Raw genomic sequence first — 27911 nt, forward strand, 5'->3', positions numbered from 1 at the left:
AAAATAAATAAATCTTAAAAAATTGTAAACATTGTTTACCACAATAAATATAGTTACCATCTGTCACTGTACAATGTTATTACAGTATTATTGACTATAATTCCCTATCCTGTACTTTTCATCTTCTTGACTTAACCTACTTTATAACTGGAAGTTAGTACCTCTTGAATCCCCTTCATCTGTTTCTCCTATCCCTTTAGCAACTACCAGTTCTCTGTATTTATGAGTCTGTATCTCTTGTTTGTTTCTTCCTTTCTTTTTTTTTGAAGATTTTATTTATTTATTTGAGAGAGCAAAAGTGAGAGAAATCACAGAGGGAGAGGGAGAAGCAGACTCCCTGCTGAACAAAGAGCCCAATGCGGGGCTCGATCCCAGGACCCTGGGATCATGACCTGAACTGAAGCTTAACTGACTGAGCCACCCAGGTGCCCCACTTGTTTGTTTTTTCATTGGTTTTTCTTTTTAGATTCCACATATAAGAGAAATCATATAGTATTTGTTTTTCTCTGATTTATTTCACTTAGTATAATACCTTTTATGTCTGTCTATGTCACAAATGATAAGATCCCATTCTTTTTCATGGCTGAGTAATAATCCAGTGTGTGTGTGTGTACTCTACACCTTCTTTATCCATTCTTCTATTGATGGACACTTCAGCGGCTTCTATTGTAAATAATGCTGCAATGAACATAGGGACAGAGGACGTGAATAGACATTTTTCCAAAGAGACATACAGATGGCCAACAGAAAGGAATGATTCTCAACATCATTAGTCATCTGGGAAATGCAAATCAAAACCACAATAAGATAACACCTCACACTGGTCCAAATGGCTAGTATCAAAAAGACAAGAAATAATAAGTGTTGGTGAGGATGTGGAGAAAATGTTACCCTCGTGCACTGTGGTGGGAATGTAAATTGGTGGAACCATTGTTGAAAACAGTATGGAGTTTCCTCAAAAAATAAAAAATAGTATTACCATATGATCCAGGAATTCCACCATAAACATTTACTCAAAGAAAACTCAGACACTAATTTGAAAAGATATACTCACCCTCCATCAAACTTCTGATATTTGGTGGGGATTGTACTTCCTGGAATACCTGAGACAAGTTCTATATTTCACCACTCAAATATGGATCTATTAGCCTTGATAGACACTTGGGCAGGGGCAGTGCTGAGAGTTTCTGAGGAAGTGATGAACCCCAAACTAAGATATATGGACACCCCATCTGATGAGTTATAGGAATACCAAGAGGGAAGGGCAATGCTTCCTCTGGGAGAGTAGTTCAGATTCTGCTTTAACATACAGATTAATGGACAATGAAATTTTCTTGCATAAAGCACTATGAGAAAAATGTTAACACGACATTTTAAGGTGATAACCAAACCCTCACTTTGACTTGAAAAATCTCAATGAAGCACTCTTAGAATGCCTAACTCTGAGCATTATATTTTCCAGTGCATTCTCTAAAATAAACTATTTATGGATTATAGGTCTGAGTTATTTGGGGTTATTATTAAATATCTGCTCTAAGTAAGTATTCTTTCTTTTCTGAGATCGTGTGCTTAGGGTCTGTTTATGTCACTTTTAGTATGCGATTTTAAATCTTCTAATCTGCCTGTGGTAGAAAGCTTATGTTTGGTTTCTTTAACAAGAAGAAATGATCCAGTTCAACACAAGTCAAAACAGATTTCGATAATTTAAAGAAGTGAAGCAGTGTCATGGGAACAATCCTGTTTTAACCCAGATATAAAATTATGATTTGATTTGTCAAAATACAATTTTTATTGCTCTTGACCTTTGTAGTTCCTTAATACTCATGGTGCCTCTCCTATGTGTACAAAACAACATTCTGGGGGAAAATGGGGAGATACGGGATATGGTAGCTGGAGCAAGGGGCTTACAACCCTATTTGGGAAAATAACAAATATATTTCTGAAGTGTTAGAAAGAAATACAACAGAAAAAAAGAGATTCATGGATGACTGAGGAAAGACCACAGGGCAATCATTAATTAAACTCAGAATTTAGGCACAATCAGCGCTAATGCCAAGAAAACTCTGGAGACCAAAGTTTGCTGGACCAGCTTCCCATCATAAAGCAAAGATTTCGTGATGGTTCTGTATCTTGATGTGTACATATGATGACGATTTTGAATTCCTCTGCAAAGGATTTTTAAAAACAAGGAAGGTTGTAATCAAACATAGATTTAAAAAGATCAAAACAAGTAGTACTCATGATGCGTTATTTTTGAATAACAACATGTCATTTTCATAGCTCTTTCCACATAGTATTTCCTCCCGCTTCATGCCAGCCCTATAAAAAAAGACTGGGGCAGGTGTTTTTCCTGATTTACCGATGAGAACATCAAGACCTCATAAAGTTAAGAGATTTGTCTATGGTGCAGCATTGATACTAATATCCTAGGAGTTTCATCAACTCCATATTTTTCTTTATATTGTGTAATTGTCAATAGGGTTAGGGAGAACAGATGACTTAATAGCTTTGTTTTCCGTGTGATATCCACCAAGTGCCTTTCGAGTGCCCTGTTGAGTAAATGAAGGAAAATGAGATTACCAGCTCCTGCACTGCTCATATTGACAAACCATCTCTTCTATTTCTTTTGTATCCGGTAATTCTGCAAATTCTGTCGACAGTTAAGTAGCTTTTATGTAGTCATCATCGCATCGTCAAGTACTGGGGGACATTTATAGGACCTGTGTACATACTTCACATGTTAAAGGATCTTTGAGTCAATCTGGGGAAAGATCAGACGCGCTCAGGAAAATGTGAAGCTGCCATCCTGGATGGCGTGTCGTTGCTTCTCGAAATGAGGGGTGGCAGGGTGCTGTATCAGTGGGACTTCAGGTAGACTTTTGCTGAGAGATTAGACTCCATGACTGGGGAGAACTAGGGAGGCATTGAGTGGAGTGAGGCTTAATTTAGGGAACATGGAGAAATGAATTTGGAGGGGGAGGAAGTTATGCAGAAAAATGTAAATGATAGGTTGAAGAGTTGGCATCTATAGGTGTTAAGAAGTCATGAAAGAAAAAAAAAGAAAAAAAAAAAAGAAGTCATGAAAGAAATTTGTGTTTTGCTTAATTTCTGCAAGTGGAGCCATGCCCTGAAGGAACAATTTTGAGATTCCCATCACAGCATTGCGATGTCCGTATTGCAATCCTGGGGTGCGGCTAAAACTAAAGGACTGACCAAAATTTATTGTTGTTTTTTATGTGAGGTTTATAAAGTGCTTTTAGCATACTTTGTATTTTGGTGGATTGTGAAATCCTAAGTGAAACTGTTTACCCCCTTGACTGTTTCTGTCTTTTTTATGTGGTGCCAAATTTGAGGCTGAGTGGGTCTGTTATTAGGATGAAGAAGCTCTCTAGGCAAGAGTCCCTTTGTCAGGGAAGGTACAGCTTGCCACCCGGGTAGGTGCTTGACTACACTTTCCATGAAAGGTTCATGTGTTGCAGACACGAAAGAGGCAGCATTAAAAGCCTAATGGTTGGCAACAGGCAAGGAGACATTTTTAGAAGAAGCAGTGTCTGGATGGTGCCCTGTGAGGGCATCAAGCCTTGAGATCATTCCTCGACCAAGTATTATTCTGTTCTTATAAGAATGAAGATATTCTCTGATATTTTTGACAATCCTCCTAAATTGAAATACTTTAGTTTTACTAATGAGAGCTTATTTCTAACATCATTTTAATTAAACAAACTACTAATTTCACCAATGAAAAGTTATTTCTGACATTCATGATGCTAAATAGCAAAGGCTTTGGTGTTGATCAAGATATGGATAGTTGAAAGAGATATGGATAGCTGAAATGTTTGGCCAGGTCTGCAATGTGACCCTTTCTTATGTAATACTAGCCAATCCCAGGAATCTGAATTCTCAATTAGGGCCAATGTCCCTAAAGGTAAAGCTTAAATCTACAGATACATGGTATCTTACCATCTATGCTGAATGATACTTTGTAAATTTCTTAGATTAATGTATTAAACACATTATGGAAATAGCAATGCCTGTCCTCAATTAACCCTGTTTACTTTATTGTCTCATTATGGTGATTAGGATATCTATCTATATATTTTGTTTATATATATATTTTGCTTATATATATGTATATGTGTATCTATCTATCTATATAGTTTTTAATTTGCTCTTAACTGCTACCATACTGTTATTCTCTTTGCTTTACTTTACGTTGATCAAAAGCTACAAGGAAGTAGATCTATAAGTAAGGAAGGAAAATGTCACAGAGACCTAGGGCATTCATCCGAAAATGGTTAAACATGTTATTTTGAAATCCTAATGAGCCATTTTCCAAGGTGTTTATAAGCCTCCAAGTGGCCTCCTTTGTGAGATTTCCACTTTGCTCCCTGGCAGTAGGTGTGGTTTTGAGCCTTCTTCTCATTCTGTCCAGATTCCGTTGGTCTGCAGCTGGGAAGCACTTCCTTTGCCAGAAGATCCCTGTCCAATTCTTTCATTCTTGGCAGGTTCATTTACTTTTTCATGGTTTCAGTCCTAAACAGTTCCCAGCCTGGACCCAAGATAAGTTCGTTTCCTAGGCTTTTTGCTGTCAAAGGCAAGGAAGCCTTATTGTCCTGTGGTGCCCAAGTACAGCCTGTCCTTTGACTTCACTACAAGTGTTTAAGCAGATTTTAAAGGCACATCATAGTCAAATGTCTTAAGGTGCTAGTTCAGGGAGTTCTCTGATTGAATGTCTGGATTTTCTGATCTTATAATTCCTTGCCGACCAAGACTTAGATTTTGCTATAGAAAAGAAGTTGAGACCAGTATGGTCATGAGAATGAAATGACTGTGTGAAACAATGTTTATGTTCTGAGTCCACATGAGGTAGTATGCAATGGTGTTTCCAAGTTTTATATATGTATATACACCCCCCGTGTGTGCGTGTGTGTGTGTGTGTGTGTGTGTGTGATAGAAATGGTGTCATAATGTAATGTCAAAAAATTTCATTTTTTTCATAATTAAGATAGCTTTCCATCTTATTTATTTATTTTTTATTTTTAAATATAGCAAGATCAGCTTTACACCTGGGCAGCAGTCAGCCAACCCACTCACTCACTGGATTACACAGAAGGGCAGTTTCCCAGGCGAGTCCCGTCTGTTTGGCCACCATCTAAACCTCCTGATGAAGAACACAGGCCGAAGGATGCTGAAACAGGTGGGACCCCAGCAACAGTGCATGTTGTGAAAGTGTGCAACATAAAGCCCATACGGTGCTTACCGGGTAGTGAGTCTGCAGTTCTAAGTATTTCTTAGATGACGATCTGCAGCTATCTCAAGTGAAACCGCTGGGAGTCTTGTTAAATTGGAAATTCTTATGCTCCATGTTCAAGGATGCTGAGTCAGAACTTTCGGGAAGGGGACCCCGGAATTATGCAGTTACTATTGTGTATATGACAGTTCGCGAACTCCCGATCCAGATAGCCAGCTGTCGCTACTACCTGAGGTTGAAGCTTCAGAGCCTGTGTGGACAGAGAGCTCCAAAGGGAAATTTCTGTCTATTGCCGTCAAAGGGGGGGTCCACCTTACTTCTCCACTCTGACTCTCTCCCCTTACTGCTTTCCTCGATCCTTTTCTGTGCCTTTAGAGATAATGGGGACATGGAGGTAAAAGTTTCATTAAATCTAAATTTTAAGTTATCTTTTCAAACTGTACAGTGTTCAGATGTATTTAGTCTTCTTTAAAATTTTTCTTTTTGGTTATTTTTCTCTTTGCATCTTTTGTTGTCTTAAAGTATTTTGTGTTATTGGCTGGGAAGATAGCATGGGATTAATATCAACTTATATGGAGCCCGAAAGTGGGAAAACACTTTGTGTTTGTCTTAGGAATGAAGAAACATATTTGTGTAATAATGTTTTATGAAATTTGGTTGTTTATTTCCTTTTTAAAAAAATTTTCCAATTTGGTGTAATAAATTCCTGACTTCTCAGTGGACTGTTTCGTAAGTGGAGAGTACATTGAAGAGCATTATTACTATTCAGAAATCTACCCCTCACCAGATTTTCCTAAATAGTAGCATGAGTGTAAGAGTTAAGAATTTTGACTTTTGGGGGCACCTGGATGGCTCGGTTAAGCATCCGACTCTTGGTTTTGGCTCAGCTCATGATGTCAGGGTCATGAGATCGAGGCCCGCATTGGGCTTTATGCTCAGCAGGGAGTCTGCTTGAAGTCTCTCTCTCCCTCTCATCCTGCCCCTGCTCACTCTCTCTCTCTCAAATAAATACATACATCTAAAAATTTTTTTTTAATTTATTTTTTCCTCATTTGTTTATATAGGGAGAAAGTCATTAATCTGGACTTGTAATTAAAGAGTATAACATAAGAGCATGGAGCTTTGTAACCTTGGGCAAATTTCTGAATCCCGGTACTCAGTTTCCTAACCTGTAAAATGTCGATAAGAATAGCACCTACTGCAGAGGGCTGTTTGGGAAATTATATGAGTTAATACATGTTAAAGCATAGAGTTAGCATTCAGAGTGCAATGTCAGGCTTGGTCTGTTTGCTATTGTTATCGTTATTATCATTATTTGATATCTTTATTACTTCCTCATGAGTTCCCTTTAAAACCAACAATGACCCACAGTGTTCAGGATTTTATTCTAGGCCCCTTTCCGAAGTGAATGTAGTGTTTATAATCCTGTTTTTTCCCCAGTCTCTGAAAGAATGCATTTACCTTTCTTCTTTCCACCAAACCCTGGAGTGGGGGACCCACACCCAGCTATGCATGTCCCCTTTTTAATGTCTGATGCTTTTGAACACTGGTTACTGTTCACTAGGTGGACTATACTCCCTGAAATGAACAACAAATGAGAGTGGAGCAGGAGACACTGTTCCACGTAGGGCTCTGAGTGCCTTGTGACACGGTAGTGTTGGTCAAGGGCCAAGGTGTGGAGTTCCTTAGTGCGTGTGTCTTCAGAGCTGAAGGGGTTCTAACATAACACCTGAAAATAAAGCAATCACATAAAAGCATATTTAGTTTTAGAAAGAAAAACACACAACTAAAGGTATTGTTCCTGTTAAGTACACTGTGTTATTCGTGTTAAAAATCACTTTAACTTCTTTGTAGGAAATAGCTAGGTGTAGATAGAATAGAACTGACCAGTCTCACTGAGCCTCCTCCTAACAGTTGTCCATGTTTTGTGTTTTACATAATGATTAGTGTGGTATTTTCATTTTTTTCTTCCCTAGAATGTGTTTCCCCACTTTTTTGAAATACTTATATTTTCCTTTAAAATTTTAAGGCATTTTAAAAAAGGTTCAAAATGTTTTTATATTATTGATTTTGTGGAGGAGGACTAGATGGAAAGGTAGTGATAATCTAAATTTTAGTTTGGTAAAAGATGAGAGTTGGAATTGATATCGGGAACTTTGTAACTTAGTTTTCTCTTTGTTATTTGGGGGTAGCTTGCAAAATGCCAGATCAAGTAATTTTTAACATAGTAACTTGTATCCTTTTAAAATATGCATTCTTGAAGAGGATAATGGAGGTAAGTGGAAAATAATTTTGTGTGCTGACTTGTTTTTCTCCAGTTGATCTGTTATAAACCTCAACAGCCATGTAGCAATTTTTTGGTCCAAATGATCTAATGGCACTTTCTAAACTTTTCCTGCTGTGACTCCATTCTCATTCGGAGGGCCATCCCTACCCCCTCCTTTCTAGTCAGTCAGTCAGTTTTAAGAGCAAGAATATCAATAATATAGCAAAAACCTTGCCTAGAATCTACTGCTTGAAAACATATATATTTGGTGGAAACTTTGGTAACGTAATTATTAATAGTAATAAAAGACTTTGCAGTACACTCAATGACTGATTGTTATACATTGTTCTGTAGTGACATCACGGTTAAAACCACTATTTGCAACATGTGGCCCCTTGCAATTTTAGTTTAAAGTAAAAGAGTTCAATGACTTTTTTCTTTTCAAAGAGGAAGGATTTCCAATTACATCTTAGAAAACTGAAAACTTGTTTTTTTGGCAGGTTTTTTTCTTTTGTTTTTTTTTTTGTTTTGTTTTGTTTTGTTTTTGGTCTTGCAGCTCATTTTTATTATTGATTACTAATTCACAAGTCCAGCTAATGCAGATTCATCGTGCATCTGACTTAACTATTTTTATAACCCCTTCTGTAAGAGAGGCTTTTCTCCACTTTTCATATCATGGTGAAAGAACCAACCGTCCTTTACATGGGTTTCAAGTGCAGAGGTCAAGGTGAAGCCTTGGTGCCTCCACCCCCCAGGGAGCTGGGAAAGGGCTGCAGACCCTTGGGAATCTTCTGCACTTATCCTCATCTCCACAGAAGAGCCCAAGGTGTGAAAATTGACTTTTTGAACCCATTGAAGACCTCCTGGAAGGATAAGGCTAGTTGGAAAGGAAATTAGGAAGGAACATTCTGCAAAATTTGGTGGTAGCAGCATTGATAAGAAGAAAACCTTTCCATTTATCTTGTTTTCTCTTTATCTTCTCTCTCTTCATTTTCCTTTACTTATCCTATGCAACACCCTTCCCACCCTCTGTGGTGGTTTTTTCTGGAGTCCCGTGGCATTTTATTTATAGCTGTAGCCTCCATATTACTCATACTTTATAATTGTTCTGTTTATACATATCTGTCTTCCTTGGAGACTCCCAACATTTCAAGACCTTTGGGCGCATAGTATATGTTTAAATATTTAAGCCAGTAAATTAAGATCTTTTGTTGAAAAAGATCTGAATAAATATCTGCTTAGCACATTCATGCAAGCATTTGAGAGAGAGTTTTGTGTGTGGGCTGAAACAGCCCATGGACCATTTTCCAGGCTCAGTACCAAGTTTCAAAAGTTATTCACTGATTCACAGATATCAGAGATAATTAACTTTAGTTTTCAAATTTATGGAGAATAGGGGCAGGAGGTCTAGATGTGTGTAGGGAATTGATCATTCTTATTGTGTCTTTAAAACATCAAGCTCCTTATCTTTCTCTGAAAATGTAAATGGCCAAGAGGATTGATATTTAGGAAGGCAATTTGGGGACAGAAAATCCTGGAGGAAACTATGTGGAAGGAGAGGTGGTAGAAACATGGCAGAGACTTTTTATATAGAAATCCTGAAAGTCGTGTTGACGTGCTGGCTGAAAGCAGCGTAACCCACCTTTGCTCTGGAAAGATTTGCGCAGCACATAAGTATGTAAGGTATACAAAAGGGTTACAAAGGAAAATAAATCCAACGGAAAGGAATTGAGGGTGGAACAATGAAATGAAGCCAGGATAACGTAGCACACAAATATATTTCAGAAGCACTTGGAATTTTCAAAGGTAGTTGGAAATTTCTCCTCAGGTTTAAAGCAAAGAGGGAAATGGGACAATCCTATCATCTTCCCCTGTGTCCATGAGGTTAAAAGCAACAGTGTCTCAGAGAAGCACTTTTCTGGACTTCTGTATAAAAAATAAGTGTTTCTGGTGGTTCCTAATAAGATTCTGTATGATGCAATGCAAACGGGATCATCAACTCTTTTCCAGATGTAGTCCGAATGCTTTAACAGTTCTTCAATGGGGTAATGAAGAAATTCTCTAAGGAACCCAGGAAGAGTTTGACAATGTTCTATTTCTCAGCTTCCCTCTTGATCAAGGGATAAAATGTGCTGGAAAAGACTGAAAGATTAACCGTGTGTCCTGTAGATGATAATTCTTCTTCTTCTCCTTTTCCTTCTTCTTCTTTCCTGTAATTTTGCAGTGAGGGGCATATCCCTACTGTGAGATAATCAAATAAGCAGAACAGACGGTTGGGCTTTTTAAGGAAAATTACATGTTTAATTCCATCTTCATTTATGGAAGGACATGGTATACCAGAATTGAAAACATCTCCCATGTATTAGGCAGCTAACCATTAAGTCATACTATTTAAATAAAGTTTAATTAGTTCTGTCAATTATATTGACTAGACTTGAATCAAATTGATGTATTCACCATTAAAGAAACTGTATTTTAATAATTTTATGCAAGTGCCTTTTTACTTACAGTGTAAAACTGTTTGGAGACTGCTGAATTCATTTTTAGAAGGCATACTTTGTATGCTTTAAAAGGGTGATTTAATTTATTTTCCATTCATAGCAGAGAGGCTTATCCTACTTCTTTTCTTTCTCTCTATAAATGTAAAACTCATCCAAATATGTTTTGTTTTACAAGTCGTAGGCTTATTTTGTGACGATAAAGAGATCATTTCTGAAACATATTTGGAATTGTGGGGAGCCCAGAATTTTAGATTGTCAATTATTGAGAACACTCAAGTTTTGTCAGGAATGTTCTTTCTCCTACTTTGCTTCTCAGTGATGTTTGTTTTGTTTTTAAAAACAGTCTAGTTTCTGCATTCTTAAGAAGGGTAAGAGACGGAGTTGGCAGTTTTAAATGTACCTTTGAGAGAGCTCTCACTGGGTCACTGTTGAAAAGCCACCCCCCTGCTGGGGAATATGTGATGGGGACTGTCAGTCCCAGAGCCGAGGGAAAGACAGTTCCCGGAAGCCCCTGGATGCTGGAAGAGGAGGGCGTTGGTGACAAGGGTCGTGGGGGTCTGTACCTGCGGGGGTCTTCTGAGAATGTTAGAGCTAGTGGATTTCTCTCGCTCACTTGCCCAGTGACCCTCGCCTGGAGCAGACACAGAAACTAGCCACCTGGTCCTTTGCCGCAAACATGCCGTTTTCTCCCCACTCACACCCCTGTGCCGTATCGCATGCTTCTCTTGGTTCTCGCCTTCCTACGCCTTCTTGTTTTTTTTTTCACTTTGTTTGCCTTCTCCTTAACTTTTATTTTCTTTTCTCTTAGTTCTCTTCATTTTACCCTTGTTTTGCAGCACAGGTATTCACACAACTTTTTCATCTTAAAATCCTGACACTCTCGAACTCCGATGCTTTGGTTTATGATTTTGAAGAGAACATTTTGCCATAAGTTTCTCCTAGATGTTGTAAGACACTGATGCAAAGAAATAAGAAGAGTAGTAGAGGAGAGGGGGTGGGGAATGAGTTCAATTCAGGCACCACCGAATTCGAGGGAGGGAAACGACAAGCCTGGGAGGAGGAAGATTCGGAGAAGTGACAGAGTGTTTCTAGTTCATCGTTCTGGTAGACTGTGTGTGTTCTTTGCCATCAGAGCCCACAGGTTTTTTTTTTGCGCAGGTCACCAGGCCTAGGGCTATAGGGGAAACGCTAGGAAATAATGTGTATATTTCTACTGCAAAGAACGGTTGATTTCCGGCGGGAGATCTTTTGGGTTCTTCTGCACTATCTAAATAGAAAGAAGAGGAAGAAAAGTCTTCTCCATCAATACAAAGCGCAGGACCTTATCTAGAGTCTATTGTGCTTGGGGATTTGGAGGTAACTAAAAACAAAAGCGTTCCGGAGTTTGGATTTGCTGGTATTAACTGCTGGTTGGCTTTGATGTTAGGATGCTTATTCAAAATTGGCTAACTCTGGTGTTAAGGTCAGAGTAGAGATTTGTCGTTAAGAAAGAAGAATCCCTTCCCATTACTTGCTCAGATTCTATTGTCACAGTGACATCTATTGGTAGTGAAACTTCATGCTCTGCTCACGGATTCTTGTTTTGAAAGATACACTCTCTGCTGAGGTGCAGGAAGTAGCTAGAGGCAAAGTGGGATCTATCTGCCCCTTATGAAATCCTTGCTCCTCTTCTCCCTTTCCCAGGGTACCCCCTTTCATGGTTTGCTTATTCTTTTGATCACTCCTTCCTTTCACTCCTACACTTGTGCAGTAAATATTTTAAGCACCTACTCTGTGCCAGGCACTATTCTAGGTGCTGGGGATATAATGGGAAAAAAGGACAAAATCCCTACCTTATAGCAGAGTAAGAGAGAGAAAAATCAGGAGGCAAACCAGTGAATTATCTAATGTCTTACGCGATGTTCCATATTACGAAGAAAGCACAAGACAGGGAAGGAGGGGTGCTAGCACTGGGTGGGTTGTGACTTTATTAAAAGAGTGCCAGGAAGTCTGGAACTAAGCCCCAGGAAAGGCGCAGGGCAGGGGGCCATGCTGATACCCCGCTCTGCAGAGACCCTGTGGACGGAACATGGCAGCATGTTAACGGGCAGCGAGAAGGCCAGGGTGGCCACAGCACAGTGAGCAGGTGAGGAGAGGCAGAGGTGGTCAGAGAGGTCAGGGACCACGGACAGGTGAAGGAAGGTCAGTGGACCTGCGCAGAGCCTATGCTTTAATCTCCATGAAATGGAAACTTTCAATATAGTTTGTTGTTTTTATATGTTATAAAATTTAAATGATAGGAACCTTTAATTTTTCTATAGCACTGTCACATGTAACAACTAAAAGGCTGCTAAATGAGGCACGTCTGACTTATCCTCAAGAGGGACTGCTGTTTCTTGTCCAGTGTCTGGTCTTCGTGCCGGTTGGGGGTGGGGAGCAGTGTGACCGGAGACAAACTCGTCTTCAGCTTCCCACCAAGTGCTTTTGTTATGTGCCTCTGATTTCTCGGCTGTGAGATGGGAGCGGTGGACAAGCAGTTGTTTTCAGACTCTGCTCCATGCAGACTGGGGATTTCTGAAGGCCCTTTTGTTTTTAAACTTTCATGCAAGCTTCACTTACAAGAAATTTAGCCCTTAGCTTAAAAACTAATCCTGGAATGGGTTGTCCCTTAGGTTTTCCAGCATGAATTTGCAGTCTCATAGACTCTCAAGTGACAAATAAAGGAACGAAATCCCTTCAGAACCCCTTAGTACTCAATGCCTCTTGGTGGTGGTGAAATTAGAAGGTAATTTGTCAGTAGTTAGATAAGACAACTGAACTCTATCTTTCAGGATTGGTGAGTCGGCTTCTGTCATCATGCAGACTCTAGCTAAGAGAATGATACAATAAGTGAACGTTTCGATAGGTACTTCCTGGCACAAAATAGAAGCTGGCCGTTGAGAGCAAGAGTTATGGCTGATGTGTCGAGAAGGACATGGGGCTATTCTAATTTAAAAAATAATGACGTGCGTGTTAGTCATTGTATGTGTTATATATACTGAAAAGTAGTGTTGTCCTCATAATACAGGAGTATAATTGGAAGATAAATTGGATGTTTTTGGTACTTCTGGTTAAAGATATGTTTTAATTAGTTTTGTTTTCTGCTTGAAGAAATGGAGGAAAATTTCTTCTTTAAGATACTGATTGTCTTCTTCTTTTCCAAACCAGAATCTCAGTCTGCTGTTTTGGAAACTCCAAAAAAATGCTCAGATGCCGTTCACCGGGTAAGAAGAGCTTATTAGGATGTCAAATCCTATTCTCTTTCTTTCTTACTTTCTCTCTTCCTTGTCTTAAAATTGTGACAGACTCTAGTTTATTTTTAAATCTGCCAGCTAGCTTAGGCCGCCCTTATTTCTCTAAGCCTTTAGGGGACTCCAGTCATGTGGAAGGGGATGTTTTCTTCCATTTAGGCTTTGCAAAGAAAATCAGCCTTGACGTGGAAATGAGCACAAGTTTTTTAGAAGCTCTATTGCTCTATATCTGGCCACAGCGTTGGGCCTGAGAGCAGCTGCTCCAGGAGGAAATGGCGGCCATTCCAGATCTCACGCGGGGATGTGCCTGGCTGAGCTGATGGTCACATGGATACGAGTTTAAAAAAAAATGCCAGAGCTTTTCTAAAATCAAATCATATTCTTAAGTTGCTTTGGTGGATGAAACATTAGTTAGTGTCTGTTTAATTTCCACAGAAACCTTTTTTCTTGGTTACTAAAAGAGCCAAATTTTATAGTTTTTTTTTTTCCCCCTTATGTCAAAATACTATCAAAGAAAAAAAGAGTGCAAGAAAGGAAAAACTTATCTGGAATAGCAATTGTGGATGGCAGTTGTTCTTTTGGGTACAAAACCATTTTTTTAAAAAATGGATTTATACTTTCTCCCAACTAATCTTTTGAAAATAACTTAGTATTAGGAATTATCAGTAAGAAGAGTCTGTCCTCCAGCATGGTCTTGTAGAGAAGACTCTCACCAGGTTCTAGGCCCAGCTCTGTTTCTGCTGAGGATGTAACAACATCCTAAGCTATCTGGGACATAGTATTTGTCTCTGTAAAATTAAAGAATTTGGTGTTTTTTGAGAACTTTCCCAAGTTAAAAAACGGCTTCCCTTTTAGAAAGCAGCAGTCCTGCCTTGTACATGAAAAGTTGTGCTCCCCCTGGAGGAGAAGTGAGGATATAACATTGGTTAAGAACTTCATTTTAAAACTTACTCATATTTTTAAAAAATACAGCTATAAAGTTATTACAATATTACTGACACCTACTCTATACTTTTCATCCCTATGACTTATTTTATTTTATTACTGGAAGTTTGTGCCTCTCAATCCCCTTCACCTGTCTTATCTATCTGAAACTAGCATGTCAACTATATTTCCATTAAAAAAAATAATAAGAACTGGGCATCTGAGTGGCTCAGTCAGTTCAGCATCTGACTCTTGATTTTGGCTCAGGTCATGATTTCAGAGTCCTGAAACTGAGCCCCACCTCAGGCTCCGTGCTGGGTGTGGAGCGCTTGACTCCCTCTCTCCCTCTGTGCCCTCCCACCCCATGGTGCTCTTTTTCTCTCCCTAAATTAAAATAATAATAATAATAATATGATAATAATAATAATTCAAAAATGTAGCTATGTTGGCCGTTACTTTACAGTTAAGGACACTCTTAAGGGTAGTGTCATGAAACATGGTCTCCTAGCTTTTGTCAGAGCAGAGACCTACATGAGGCCAGGGCACTTGGAGGTGGATGGTGTTTGCAGCTGATGGCTATTTAATTAACTGTGTAATGATTAGCCAGCAGTGATTGAGATGAAGAAAGATGAAAAGAGGTGAGGAGAAATAAATTCAGAAATAATTAAGAAAAATAGTGCCCTCAAAATATCCTCTCATTTTAAAGCCTCCTTTTTTTTTTTTTCTTTTTTGAGGCATGACTGAGTTGTGATCTGAGATAATATATTGGATTTTTCTAAATTCTTTTTTTCTTTTATTAAAAGATTTTATTTATTCAACAGAGAGAGAGACAGCCAGGGAGAGAGGGAACACAGCAGGGGGAGTGGGAGAGGAAGAAGCAGGCTCCCAGTGGAGGAGCCTGATGCGGGGCTCAATCCCAGAACGCCAGGATCACGCCCTGAGCCGAAGGCAGATGCTTAACGACTGAGCCACCCAGGTGCCCCTGGATTTTTCTAAATTCTTATTTCCAGGGCATATATTACTGAATTTTTGTTATATATGATAATGCCAAAGAAAGCCTCAGCAAAACATAATCTATACTACCAAAAATGATACACACGTGCAACGTTGCTCTATGTATTAAGATTCAAGATATCTACTCATGTGTGTAAAATTATAGTGATTTTTCTATTTCTCTTGAACTGTGAACCATGGTAAAATATAATAAGCAGGAAACTTGACTCACTGGGTGATTTACAAACGCTTGATGTTAAAGCTTTGGAAACTTTGGTGAAATAGATTGATTTAAATTTCACATCTTCTTTCCTTGTTGCCAGTGAACTGCCTAGAAGCCAGAAAACACAATTAATTGAGAGGAAATGATATTTGGAAGCAATTGAGGTTAAGTCGCTTGCTTTCTTTGTCATACGTTTGCTTATGAGTTGGTTCTTTTCTTAGACGTGCGTAAGTTTCATAAGTGCTTAAAGTAACTGGCCTTCAAAGTCCTACAGGAAACTAGAATTAATTAACAATCTGCTGTGCACATACTCTTTTACTGTATTGTCTCATGCGAGTCTTACAATAGTCCTTTAAAGTAACTATCATAATTCGTATTTAACTGATACAGAAGAAGACGTTTGTAGTAGTTCACTTACTTACAGTCACAATATTGGGAAAGGGTTAGGAGCCAGGATTTGAATATAAGCCTCTTTGATTTTACACCTCATGTTCGCTACACTATGATAAAAAATCATACTTTTACGGGAGCAATTGCCCTATGGCTATTGCCAAAATCATTAGATTGGTAGATGAGAAGTTTATTTTAAAAGTTATTCTGTATTTAAACTATATCATTTGTGAGGGTCAGATGTCAAGATGTTTCAGAAGCACATGGAGAGACTCATTAGTTTACCCGTACATTTTAAGTTTTAGTATAACTTTGGTATGCTAAGTTGTGCCAGTTTTGCTAACTTTAGTGTTTCACTGCTCTTTAAAAAAAGAAAAAACACCTGACAATTTTCTTTTCGTATAAAGCACCTTGCTTTTTTCTTCTTAGTCACTAGATGGCAGTTCTGTATCTCTCTAAATTACCTTACCGAAGGAACTGGGAGGTTTTTAGCCAGTCTGGTCTGTAGGAATGATGAACAGAAGAGGTTTTCTGGTCGACCCCAGGCTGCCTGTGTTATTCTGTGCTTGGTTGTAATGCGAGACCTCTAGGACTGCTTAGTCAGAGGCATGGAGGGGGCTGGAAAGCGCCCTCCAAGTTTTTCTTCAGATGTGAGTTCAGGCACCTGTTTCTCTCAATCTGAACACACTGGAATTTATTGAATGAGTTTTGACTTTTACTCTTTCCCTGTAGTTAATAATTCAGAGAGCTCCATATCCCTAGAAAAAGCACATGACTCATAAAGCCTTTTCTCAACTAAAAGGAGGGGAAGGCTGTGGTGTTGCCAGAGAGTCTGATGCTTAAAGCAAATACAGTTGGCATTCCGGCAAAAAGGAAGAACGATAGCTTTCTCCCTGAGGGCTTCTATTGATGGCCCTGTGGAATTAGAGGGGTTTCAGATAAAACTACATTATTTAGGACCTCATTTATTGGTTATTTATTTTCAAGAGATACGTTCTGAAAATCTGCTATGTTGAAAGGATTCTTTCAAAAAACTGTAATAGGACTGTCTTTCAATTCTGTTTTATATTTTTTGGTATTTGAAATACTAAACTGTAAACCCTTTTATATTCTACAATATATAATTATCTCTAAAAATGGTTGTTCCCATATTAAAGATTAATATACGATAGCAAAACTGGTTACTGCCAAATTTTTAACTTGCTTTTTGCTTTTGAAATTATAGTTGACCCTTGAACTACCCAGGTTTGAATTGTGAAGGTTCATTTATGTGTGGGTTTTGTTCCCATAAATACAGTACTATAAATGTATTTTCTCTTCCTTATGATTTGCCTAATATTTTTTTTCTAGCTTAGTTTATTATAAGGAGGCAGTATATAACGCATATAAATACACAGTATGTGTTAATCAACTGTTTATGTTATGGCTAGGGCTCCCAGTCTATAGGTAGGGAAGTTTAGGGAGAAGTCAAGAGTAATCCATGGAATTTTGACTGTGTGGGCGGTTGGTACCTCCAACTCCCGTGTGTTCAAGGGTCAACTGTACATATAAGGTTGTGCTTTGAAGCATTTTCCTAAAACTCCTCGCACCTTTCTAATGCAAATGGACTAGATGAAAGGTAAATAGAATAAAATTTGACTTTTAAAAATTCAAGCTTTGGGTAAGAACTGATAAAGTTGAACGTTGAGTCTCTCTATACATTATAGTTTTTATTAATTGTGAACGGCCATGTCTATTACAAAGTCCTGGATAATAAAAAGAAATTAAACAGTATCAGCACTCTTATCCCTTATGTTGTATTGTTTATATGCAGATAAACTCTCAAAGGTCAGCACAATGCTTATGACCTGAGATAACCAGCAAAATCCTACCTCAGTCCAATTTTAACCTCCTTTGAAACTGGCTTACAAACTCTCCTCTTAGGATCCTGCTCTGATCAGCTCCTGGGTCCCCTTGATGCCTAATTTGATTGCAAACTTATTTGAGGAATTAAATATTGTTTTCCATTGGTTCTTCTTAAAGTGCTGTTATAGTGCTCTTCATACAATAACCATTCAGTACAATTTATTATTAGTTTCAGGAACGTCTTTATTTGGGGACAAATCAAGGAAACAGATGTGAGTAATTGTGAGGTAGCCCAGTTGATGGTTCTTGAGGTATTACTCACATGTGTCTTGGAATCGAAAAGTTTAGAGAATAAAAGAAGTATTAGTCAGATCAAAAGAAAGGTGTGGGGTGAGTATAATTCTGAGAGGATAATGATGAAGACATAAAAACAAGAAGCCACTTGAATTTTGTTGGAACATATCACACATATCAAAGGGTTGGAAATATTGTTTAGTGTAAGTTCCTTCTAAACTCTAAGGCAAAAAGCAATACGAATTTCCATGGTTATTAAAAACCTACAAAATGACGATTTACAAGACAAGTAAACAACTAAAGTATAAACCAGGGTAAGAAAAATGGGAGTTAAAGGAGAGAGGGAGAGACATGGCTGAGGGGAGAAAACATGAGTCAGTCTAGTCCTTGAAGTTTACCTTAGACGGATCGTTCTTTGGTGTTTCACAAACACTTTGACCCAGTGAGGCTGGAGAGGAGCAGAGTGAGAGGTGGTTGGAAAGGGTAGAGATGAAGGACATTGAAAATGGGTAACATTTGGGCAAGGTTCTTACCAGAATATGTTAAGGGGAAGAAAGGATTTTTCTGGAAAATATATTTTCATTTTGTAGAAACCCCCAACATTTTAACTCCAGAAATAAAGAGAAAAGGGAAACTGTTCTACTAATTTTAAGAATGAAGAGCAGTTAGCATCTGGAAAACAGTTAAAATCTGAGATGAGAATGTGAGGAAAGCATTAGATATTACGCTTCGTTTTCGCGTTTCTCTAGGTCAGTAGGGCTGGGAAATGAAGTTGTGTCTTTGTTCTGCTGAGTGTCAGGTAGTATACACCTCATTTGTACCAGACAACATTGTTGACGTCCTATAGACTGTGACCTGAGAAGATAGCTGAGCCGATAAAAGTTCTTACTTTATAAGGGTTGCTTATCCTTTGTTGGACATCTGTTGAAGTAGGATGTACAAAGTATTTGTGGTAGGTATTGAAGGAAATACAAATGGTTATAAGGTCCCAGGCTCTTTCATATACAGGAAATGATTTGCAAGATGAAATGTGATTCTGCTGAGGTGTTTAGTGTAATATCGTATTGCAGAGCTTAAAAGAGGGGGAATATTGTTGAGAAATTGTGATTAAGGATAACTTCTTAGGAAGGGTAAAACTTAGATCAGGTCTTCAAAGTGATGATTTTTGGACAGGTAGAGGGACGGAGAGTGAGAATTTCAGAGGAGTAAAGAGAATAAAGGCACTAGAGTGAAAGTGAATGCGGCATTTTGGCAGGGGGTTTGGGGGAGGGCACAACAGGCACAGTAGTCCAGGTGGCCAGGAGATGTTAAGAGGGGGCTTAGTTTATTCATCTAGCAACCCAGCATTGCCTTCCACCTCCTGGGCCTCCGTCTGGGGCCAGTGTTATCTGGATTGCTGGAATAGTCCCCAACATGGCTCTGTACTTCCTCTCTTAATCCCCTCTAATCTTTCCTCCACAATGCCTTGAGTTGTCTTTCTAAAATCCAGATTTACTTATGTCTGATATCTGCTAAGACTCATTTAATGACTGCTCCTAACATTTGAGAAAAAATTCAGAATCCTGAGTTTGACATACAGGCTTTTCCTTGCCATCCTCTATCTTTTAGCCTTACCACCATTTCCTACGTTTGGTTTGTTCCAGCCTTAGAAAATGCCCTAGTTTTCTGAAAATAACCTGATATTAGGATCCTTCATATCTGTCTTTTTATATATTTCTTTTGTACTCTTACCCCCTCTTTAAAATCTAATAAATTCCTGTTTCTTAATCTAAACTCATGTTAAACTTCACTTCCACTTAGACACTTTCCCTGAGACTTCAATCTGAAGGCTCCTTTTGGCATCCCTACTCTGGGACCCCCTGTACTTATCTTATTTTTCCATAATGGTTGAATTATGCATGTGTCATAGACAGTTGAGCTCCTTAAAACCAAGACTGCCCTTATTTTCTTTGCCCTCCTGTATCTAACATAGCACCTGACATTTTTTAGGAACTCAGAAAATATTTGATGAATGCCTAATTTGTAGGAGACCACACTGACTAGAGCAAAGGGTGCTTATTGGGGAGTGGTAGAAAATTTGCCTCTATTCATATATGGTGATTGAGGATGTGGGCTTTAGACCAGTTTCCCTGGGCATAAATACCACTTATTCTTTTAACTGGCAAATTCGAGCATAGTATTTTACTCTCTGTGCCTTAGTTTCCTCATCTATAAAGTTTTATCATTGGGGTTCTGTAAGATTTAAATGCATTAATTTAAGTGCAGTCATTTAAATGCATTAACTTATGTGCTCCTGGCGCATAGTAGGCACTCAAAATGTTAGCTGTTATTTTTGTCGCTATGGTTGTTATATCTGGCTTTGAAAGTTGCTTTCGTAATTTAGTTGATCCTCATCATTCATAGATTCTGTATTTGCAGAATACACGTCTGCAGTATTTGTAGCCCTAAAATCAGTACTCACAGGGCTTTCATGTTCATTTGTAGACGTGCACAAAGGGGGGAGCAGTTTGAGTTGTCTACGTGCACTTTCCCAGACAGGTGGAACCAGGTGACACTCTGCCTGCTTGTTTCAGCTCATACTGTAAGCAAACATCTCTTTTGCAATCTATTTAGTGCCATATTTTTTGCCTCTGTGTGCTTTTTGTTGGTCTCACTGTTTAAAATGGCCCCCTGGGCATAGTGCCGCGGGGATGTCTAGTGTTCCCACGTTCAGGAAAGTGTGATGTGCCGCATGGAGACAATGCGTGTATCATTCCGACAGGAGTTAGAGTGCTATTGCGTGACTACAATGGCAATAAATCTACAATACATGTTACGTAAGATGACTTTAGACAGAATTGTAGAGAAAACAAGGTTACGTATCCATCAGTTGATGAAACTTTTGTGGCCAAAGGCTTGTAGGAACCTAACTCTGTATTTTCCTTAGGATCCATGGCTGAGTGTCCATAATTCATTATTCACTTGATAGAGTATAACAACTGTGAATAATGGTAATTGACTGCATCTATGTAATCCTCACAGTATCCTTTTGCAGTAGGCAAGGTGGGTAATAGGATACCTACTTTTTACAAGCTGTGAAAGACATCTTATGACCAAGTAGAGAATTCAAAATGTCTTATGCTGAGCATATGAGCATAAGAGCCATAAGTTTTTGAGCAAGAAAGCACATGAGTTGACGTTTAAGGTACAATTACCTGGCAAGAGAATGTAGAATTAATAGGAGGAGGGAAAGTAGAGCCAGGAAGGGGGACCAGTTATTAAACTCTCGACGTATCCGCACTGTCAGGTAAGGAGAATCTGAACTAGGGTGCTGTTCTGATAAAAGGGAAGGTAGCAGCCAAAGGTCGAAATAATGGATTTGGTAACTATATCTAGGACATACACTGACGTAGTTCTCAAAGTGTGGTCCTTGGACCAGCAGCATTAGCATTACTTGGGAACTGGTTAGAAATGAAAAGTCCCAGGCCCTGCTCCAGACCTACTAAATTGGAAACTCTGAGGGTGAGAACTAGGAATTTGTGTTTTAACAGGTCCTCCATGTGATTCTGGTACACGTTGCGAGCCCAGTGGATTAGAAAAAGGATTAAAGAATATTACTAAGCCTAGATGAATTGCAAGGCAGGGAGTTAATATTTCTTTGGAAATGAATGCATTTTAAATTTAAGGAAAATATAGTGTAATCAAAAAGCAATGATAGCTAAGTAGTCACAATATGGAAGTGAAGTATTGATGGGAGAGGAAAACCTGGAAATAATCCTGTAGACATGAAGACTAAAGACGTAGAAATTGATGTATACAGAGAGGATAGTGGGCTCAGGACAGTCTTTGGAGTTACTGTAGGTTTGGTACCCTACTCCCCCCAAAAAATCCAAAGGAGGGAACAGAGAAAAAAGAAATGGGAAGGAGAGAATATAAAATTATAGACCATAAGAAGAACAGGAAGGACTACTGGGACTGCAATTGCAGGAGAACAGCAGGGCTGGAAGGCAGCTTCACCGCTGTAACGTTTCTAACGTTTCTAATCCATCCCATTTGGTTTCCTCTGAGCTTTGCTTTTTATGAAGTCTTTGATGTTGGAGATTAGTAGGATGTGAAGGAAGGAAGGTGGTGAGGAGGTGGAAAACTGAGTTGCACTTCATATCCACAGATCGTTAATGAAAATGAAACTATCATAAAACAGTGTTTTTCTTCCTTGTGCTCTTTGGGATTATATTGCTTCAGAGTATGGTCCAAAATGTTGTCGTGACTTCAGCTCAAGTAACTGGAGAGAAAATTCAGAAGATGTGGGGGAACCAAAAAGGCAGGTTCTCTTTGCCATTTCTTTCTCTTCTTTTTCCTGACCCCCTTTCCCAAACACATTTATTACTTCTACTTTGGGTATTTGCTAATGATGTTGACTTTCCATTGATCAAATTGTTACCAACTATTGCAATAAAGAGATGTTAAAAGGAATACAGCCAATTATGAGTTCTAAGTAATCCCTCTCCCTCACATTTCTCATCTGTGCAATGAAGGGACTGGAAGAGATTTGTCATCCATTCCAGTTTGATAGTATTATAATTTCACTAGTTCATCTTTTCATTGTAAGGATTCCAGAGGTGTCCTGTTAGCTCTCTGTGAAACTCTTCTTTTCCATAATAAGTTCTGCTTTAAGAAGACCTAGGTAAGTTATTTTCTCCTTACCATGTGTTCTGATATTCCCTCCCTTCTTGAAATTCCTTTTCAAACTTGAAATTGATGGTACTTTATTTTTGTCTATAATCTTATCTATTTAAAGTCTGGGTTTCTTTTCCTGTAGAATCATGTGTAGCATGTGTTAGTTTATTGTAAATCTGAAATGCCACTGGTTTGTTCAAAACCTTAAAATGTTGTTTAGAATGTAGGTCATGACAGGGGCGCCTGGGTGGCACAGCGGTTGGGCGTCTGCCTTCAGCTCAGGGCGTGATCCCAGCGTTCTGGGATTGAGCCCCACATCAGGCTCCTCCGCTGGAAGCCTGCTTCTTCCTCTCCCACTCCCCCTGCTTGTGTTCCCTCTCTCGCTGGCTGTCTCTATCTCTGTCGAATAAATAAATAAAATCTTAAAAAAAAAAAAAGAATTTAGGTCATGACAAATAAAGAATTTATATGCTTCTGTGAAGAGTAGGATTTATATTTTACAGATGTCTAGAGGTATCCTAACTTGGCAGTAATATGGCCTTAGAATTTAGCAAAACTTGAAAATCTGAATATGATAGAAAATAAATTACATATCTCATATTTACACTTACAAAATAAATTATCACAGTGTTAACTTACCAATAGCTGGTCTTATATTCCAGTTTCTGAAAGTATTGCTTACATTACAAGCATCATAAAGTTTCAAAGACAAAGCAAATTAACTTTTTAACAAAAGCTTTACTTGAGTGTATCTTGGCTTCCTTTTTGACAGCTTTAGCCTTAATGTTACATTAATGTTTCTTTTTCTGGGAATCAGATAATCTTGTAATTGGAAAAAAATTTTGGTGAACATTTTATTTTTTAATGGAAACTTGTATTTTGTGATATGCAAGCGTTCAAACAATTTATAAGAACTAACCATCACCACCCACATATAAGATTATACAGGAATGGAAGAATTTTGGCTGATGTATTGTATATAATTGTTCAGCCAAAGTGGATGGCAGACTTTACTACTTATAATGATTTAGGGGATTGAAGTAATATTTTAAAATACAAACAATCTCAACATCGGTCATACATAAGGTATATTAGATACTGTTTTGAATGACTAAAATAGATTTGTTATCTTTCTCCCATTTATAGGGATGTACATCCATTATTTGGATTCTGTGCAAAATTATAATGATTACTTTTTTTCTACTCTCCTTTTAAAAAATTTGTTTATTTTAACTTTTAATACTGAGAACCATTAGCATTGGGTAAATTGTCACACAATTACTGGAAATGCTGTCTTTTTGAAAAGTGTAGAAAGATAGTAGAAAGTACATTTTAGCATTTGTTAAATCCTTTGAGGATCTGATAGGCCTCTATCTAGTTATACCCTTAAAGAGATGGAAGATTAAGTACCAGGCACAGGACACAAGGAACAGGCTCTCAACTTGAGGGCCTTCCATGGACCACAGAGCGCCTGGCAGGCTCTGAGAGATTAAATCTGAGCTTTGTGGGTGGGCCCTGAGAGGACATTTGTTTAAATGGCCAGAGAATAGACAGTATTTTTTTCTTGATAATAAGCTATTATTTACCATGTAAATTTCTTTAATAATCTTTGAAAAAAATGAAAAATATAACCCAAATGGAAACCAACTCTTACTGCTGATAAGCAATACTAAATAGCTAATATTCCCTAAATAGCTCTGTAGAACGTCTCAGAGGATGGAATTGGTAGTACTCTCTTCGAGCCAGCTAGCCCTCGACTGATACCCCTGGATAAGGAAGGTCAGATAAGATTCTTTGAAGACTCAGCTGAATTCAAAACCAAAAATCTTACATACATTTGGCTACTCTGTAAGAATAGATGGCTGAGTTTATTTTATGGGTTAATCAGTTAAAGTTTGAGATGAGTTTAATTGCTGTTTCCTGGAATGGAAAAGGAGGATTGTAATGTTGATTTGGGCTGGGATTTTGAAGGGTCATAGAGGGGAATCAGGATTTCAGCAAATTGGTTTTTTGTTTTCTCTACATTGGGATTAATGTAAGAAGCAGATAGTCTCTCACTCCAACTTTTTTCCATGTCCTCTATGTATAATAATTATCTCCACAAAACAATTCTCTACACAAACGTCAGCCTTTTGTCTTTGCAGTCTGTTTACTCTCTGTAAATTCGTTGACTTCACCACCTTCCTGGCACCACAAGCCTGTCACCACCATATTTACTGCAAAGTCAGTTTTGAAGTTTTGTTCTCCTGTCTATTTCCTCTGCCATTTCCCTGTTCTAGTTCTTATTGTATCTTACATTTGAAAACCTGTGAAGCTTATGGAGTGTGTCACTCCCTTATTTTCTGATTTTTTCTTATCTGAGCGTCCTCAATTATCACTTCATTTAAAAAATAAGTAAAATACATCACAGAACAACACACTCTAATAAATTGACCACTTGTAAAATTAGGCCCCACCCCAAATCTACCCCCCCTTGACTTGGACCATGTACCATGCTTTAGTTTGCGCAGTGCCAGTTTATCAATGTTTGTGGACGTTTTCAGCCAAATACGGTGTAAGGTGAAATTGCTAATCTTGCAGAAGGTGTAGAATTTTCTGAAGTCAGGGAAGGGGTTGGACAACCTGAATCACATGAAAAGTGATTGATTAATGAGTACCTGACAGAGTTAGTTAATTTGGTAAGGATGAAAATGGACATGTACATTTGAAAAGATTAGTTTGCATATCAGAGGAATGTCAGAGGTAACTGGGGAAAAGGATGAATTTCTCTAATGCTATAAAAAAATGACCATCTTTTCATAAAAGATGTCACATATCATAGTATTATATACATTTGCTAGAAAGTTTGTGCTGTAGAAAATTAACACTTGAATCATTTTAATTCTAACAATTTGTTCATACTTACCATTAGGAGAAAAAATTGTTTTAAAAATAAAGACATAGTTGCTTTATTTTTTCATTATTTTTAGGAAGAGAGGATTGTTTTTCCACAATTAAAAATAAAACCACTTTTATTTGCATTTATTTTATGCTGAATTTATTCCTAGGCTATAAGTTTTTGTTTCCTCATTTTCTTCTGGGATATCTTTTTTTTTCTTTTTCCTGTGCAATCTCCTCTTCTTTTAGAAACAACCTTTTCTTTTTCAGTAAGGATCGTCTCAATGTGGAAATGGGGGCTCATGTATGGGTTAGTCTGACTGTGAGCTCTACAAATTTGAGGGCTTTTGTTTACATGGATGTGCTCGGGGACCAGATAATCTACATATAAACCCTTAAGTTCAGCATTACTGTCTGTATTTTTAATCACATGCAGCAAAAATTCAGCATTCTTTTTGGGCCACTGACCCTGCGTCCAGCTCACTGACCCTGTGTCCAGCTCCGCTCTTCGGCCCCGGGCGCACTTACCAGCTGCACTGTTGTAACTATGGAATGGCACCCATTGCTTCTGTAAAGTGACATCTTTCAGATACTTAGTGGCTTTTCCCATATGCACACCCTGGGTGGTTTCACTAGTGTTCTTAAAGTGAACATGAAAATTTGAACCTCTTGATTTGCATGACGTTGTTAGATTTTCTGGATCAAGTGAACAGTGAACCATTTTTAGAGATTACCTCAGGTTGCTTACAGGAAGGGCCTTTTTTTTCCCTCCACATTTTATTCTGAAATATTGGTACATGGTTATATCAGTCAGGCTTTATTGAGGAACCAGAAACCATACTGTATATATTAAACAGAAGGGTTTACTATATGAAGTTAACTTTTTCATGAAAAGGCTAGAAAGTTTGAAAGATCAACTTCTAGGCTGAAACTTTTCAAAGGGATCATATACAACTGGTATACCAGGGAAGCTAAAACCTTTGAGGCTACCATTGGAAACTGGAGAGTGGACAGTGGAATGTTCCAGAGCAGCTTCCTGCTAGCAGCTCTTGATCACTAACAGAACAGTGAAGGACACTGGAGCATGGCTCCTATCTCATTCCAATTTCTAAATCTCTGTGCAACTGCATCTAGTTGGATGCATGTAACTGCAAGGGGGTCTGTAAATGTAGTTTTTCTTCCCACTTCTGCATGTAGAAGGAGAGGGAGCTGGAGGTTGGGAAAGTCAATCCACAATAACTGCCAAATTGTCTTGATTCCATTTAAGAAGTCTTTTCCTGGTATATCATGTGTAATGGAATACTCTTTGCCTTTTCCCTGCTGGCTGTATGAGTAATTAGAAAGGCTGAAAATCTCAGGATCTTTCCAGTCACTGGTACTATGATCTTCTATGATCATTGGCTTTGAGTGCTGTGTTGGAGCACTTGGCTTGTAAATGTGGGAGCATAAATCCATGTAGAAAGAAGTGTAGTCCTTGCTATTGTGATAGGCTATTATGATTTAGGATTAATTCCTCCTCTTATTTCTCTTCCTTCTCTTCATGTCCTTTACTTTTATATTGCTTTCATTATATTCCTTCCCCAGATTAGAGAAATTTTCAGCTATGAATTCCTCAAATAAATTTTCTCCCCCCTTTTTTGTCTCTTCGTCTTCTGGGACTTTTATAATATGACTGTTATTATATTTGATGGGGTCACTGAGCTCCCTATGTCTATTTTTGTGTTCCATAATTCTTCTTTCTCTTTTCTTCAGCTTCATTATTTTCCATTATTTTGTCTTCTGCATCACTTATTCAGTCCTCTGCTTCTTCTATTCTTGTGTTCCTTACATTCAGTCTGTTTGGAATATCACTTATTTCATTTTTCATTTCTGACTGTTTTTTAACTCTTTTATCTCTGCGTGTTTCCCCAAAGTCTTCCATGCTTTTCTCAAGCCCAGTGAGTATCCTTATGTTTGTTGTTTAAAGTCTCCATCAGGCATATTACTTATATCTGTTTCAGTTAGATCTCTGGCTGTGACCTTATCATTCGGGATGAATTCCTCCATCTTGGCATTTTGTCTAAGTCTCTGTCTTCTTCTCTGTGTTAGGAAAGTCTATTATGTTTCTTGCTCCTGAGAGTAAAGGCCTTAAGAATAGGTCATATGGTGCTTTCATTATATTCAAATCTATGATGAAAAAGAGCTAGACTCAGTAATATCATTTAAGAAACAAGTTTAGAAAGCTCTTCCAGAATTTACTTCATGTGTGCCTTTCATCACCTAATCTTTTTACTTTTAAGATTACCCTGGAGAAATGAAAATAATCTATACATTTTACTAATCCAGCGTAACGAAGAAGTACTGAGTAATTATATGTTGTATTGGGATTAATTTGGGAGCTAGTCTTTGGCTTTTGGTTTGTTCTTATAATTACTAGCATCAT

At 38.2% G+C, this 27911-nt stretch overlaps 1 protein-coding gene across 1 annotated transcript in view; it reads left to right on the forward strand.

Annotated features, from left to right (window-relative positions):
- The window catches only part of FMN2 (formin 2), a 357463-nt gene that overhangs the window by 82436 nt on the left and 247116 nt on the right, over window positions 1–27911 (forward strand). Inside the window, exons 3-4 of the mRNA XM_040636046.1 lie at window positions 5050–5197; window positions 13205–13260. Coding sequence (XP_040491980.1) covers window positions 5050–5197; window positions 13205–13260 — 204 coding nt within the window. The remainder of the gene's footprint in view (window positions 1–5049; window positions 5198–13204; window positions 13261–27911) is intronic.

Source organism: Ursus maritimus, unplaced genomic scaffold (assembly GCF_017311325.1).
Source record: "Ursus maritimus isolate PB19 unplaced genomic scaffold, ASM1731132v1 scaffold_2, whole genome shotgun sequence".
NCBI classification, from domain to species: Eukaryota; Metazoa; Chordata; class Mammalia; order Carnivora; family Ursidae; genus Ursus; species Ursus maritimus.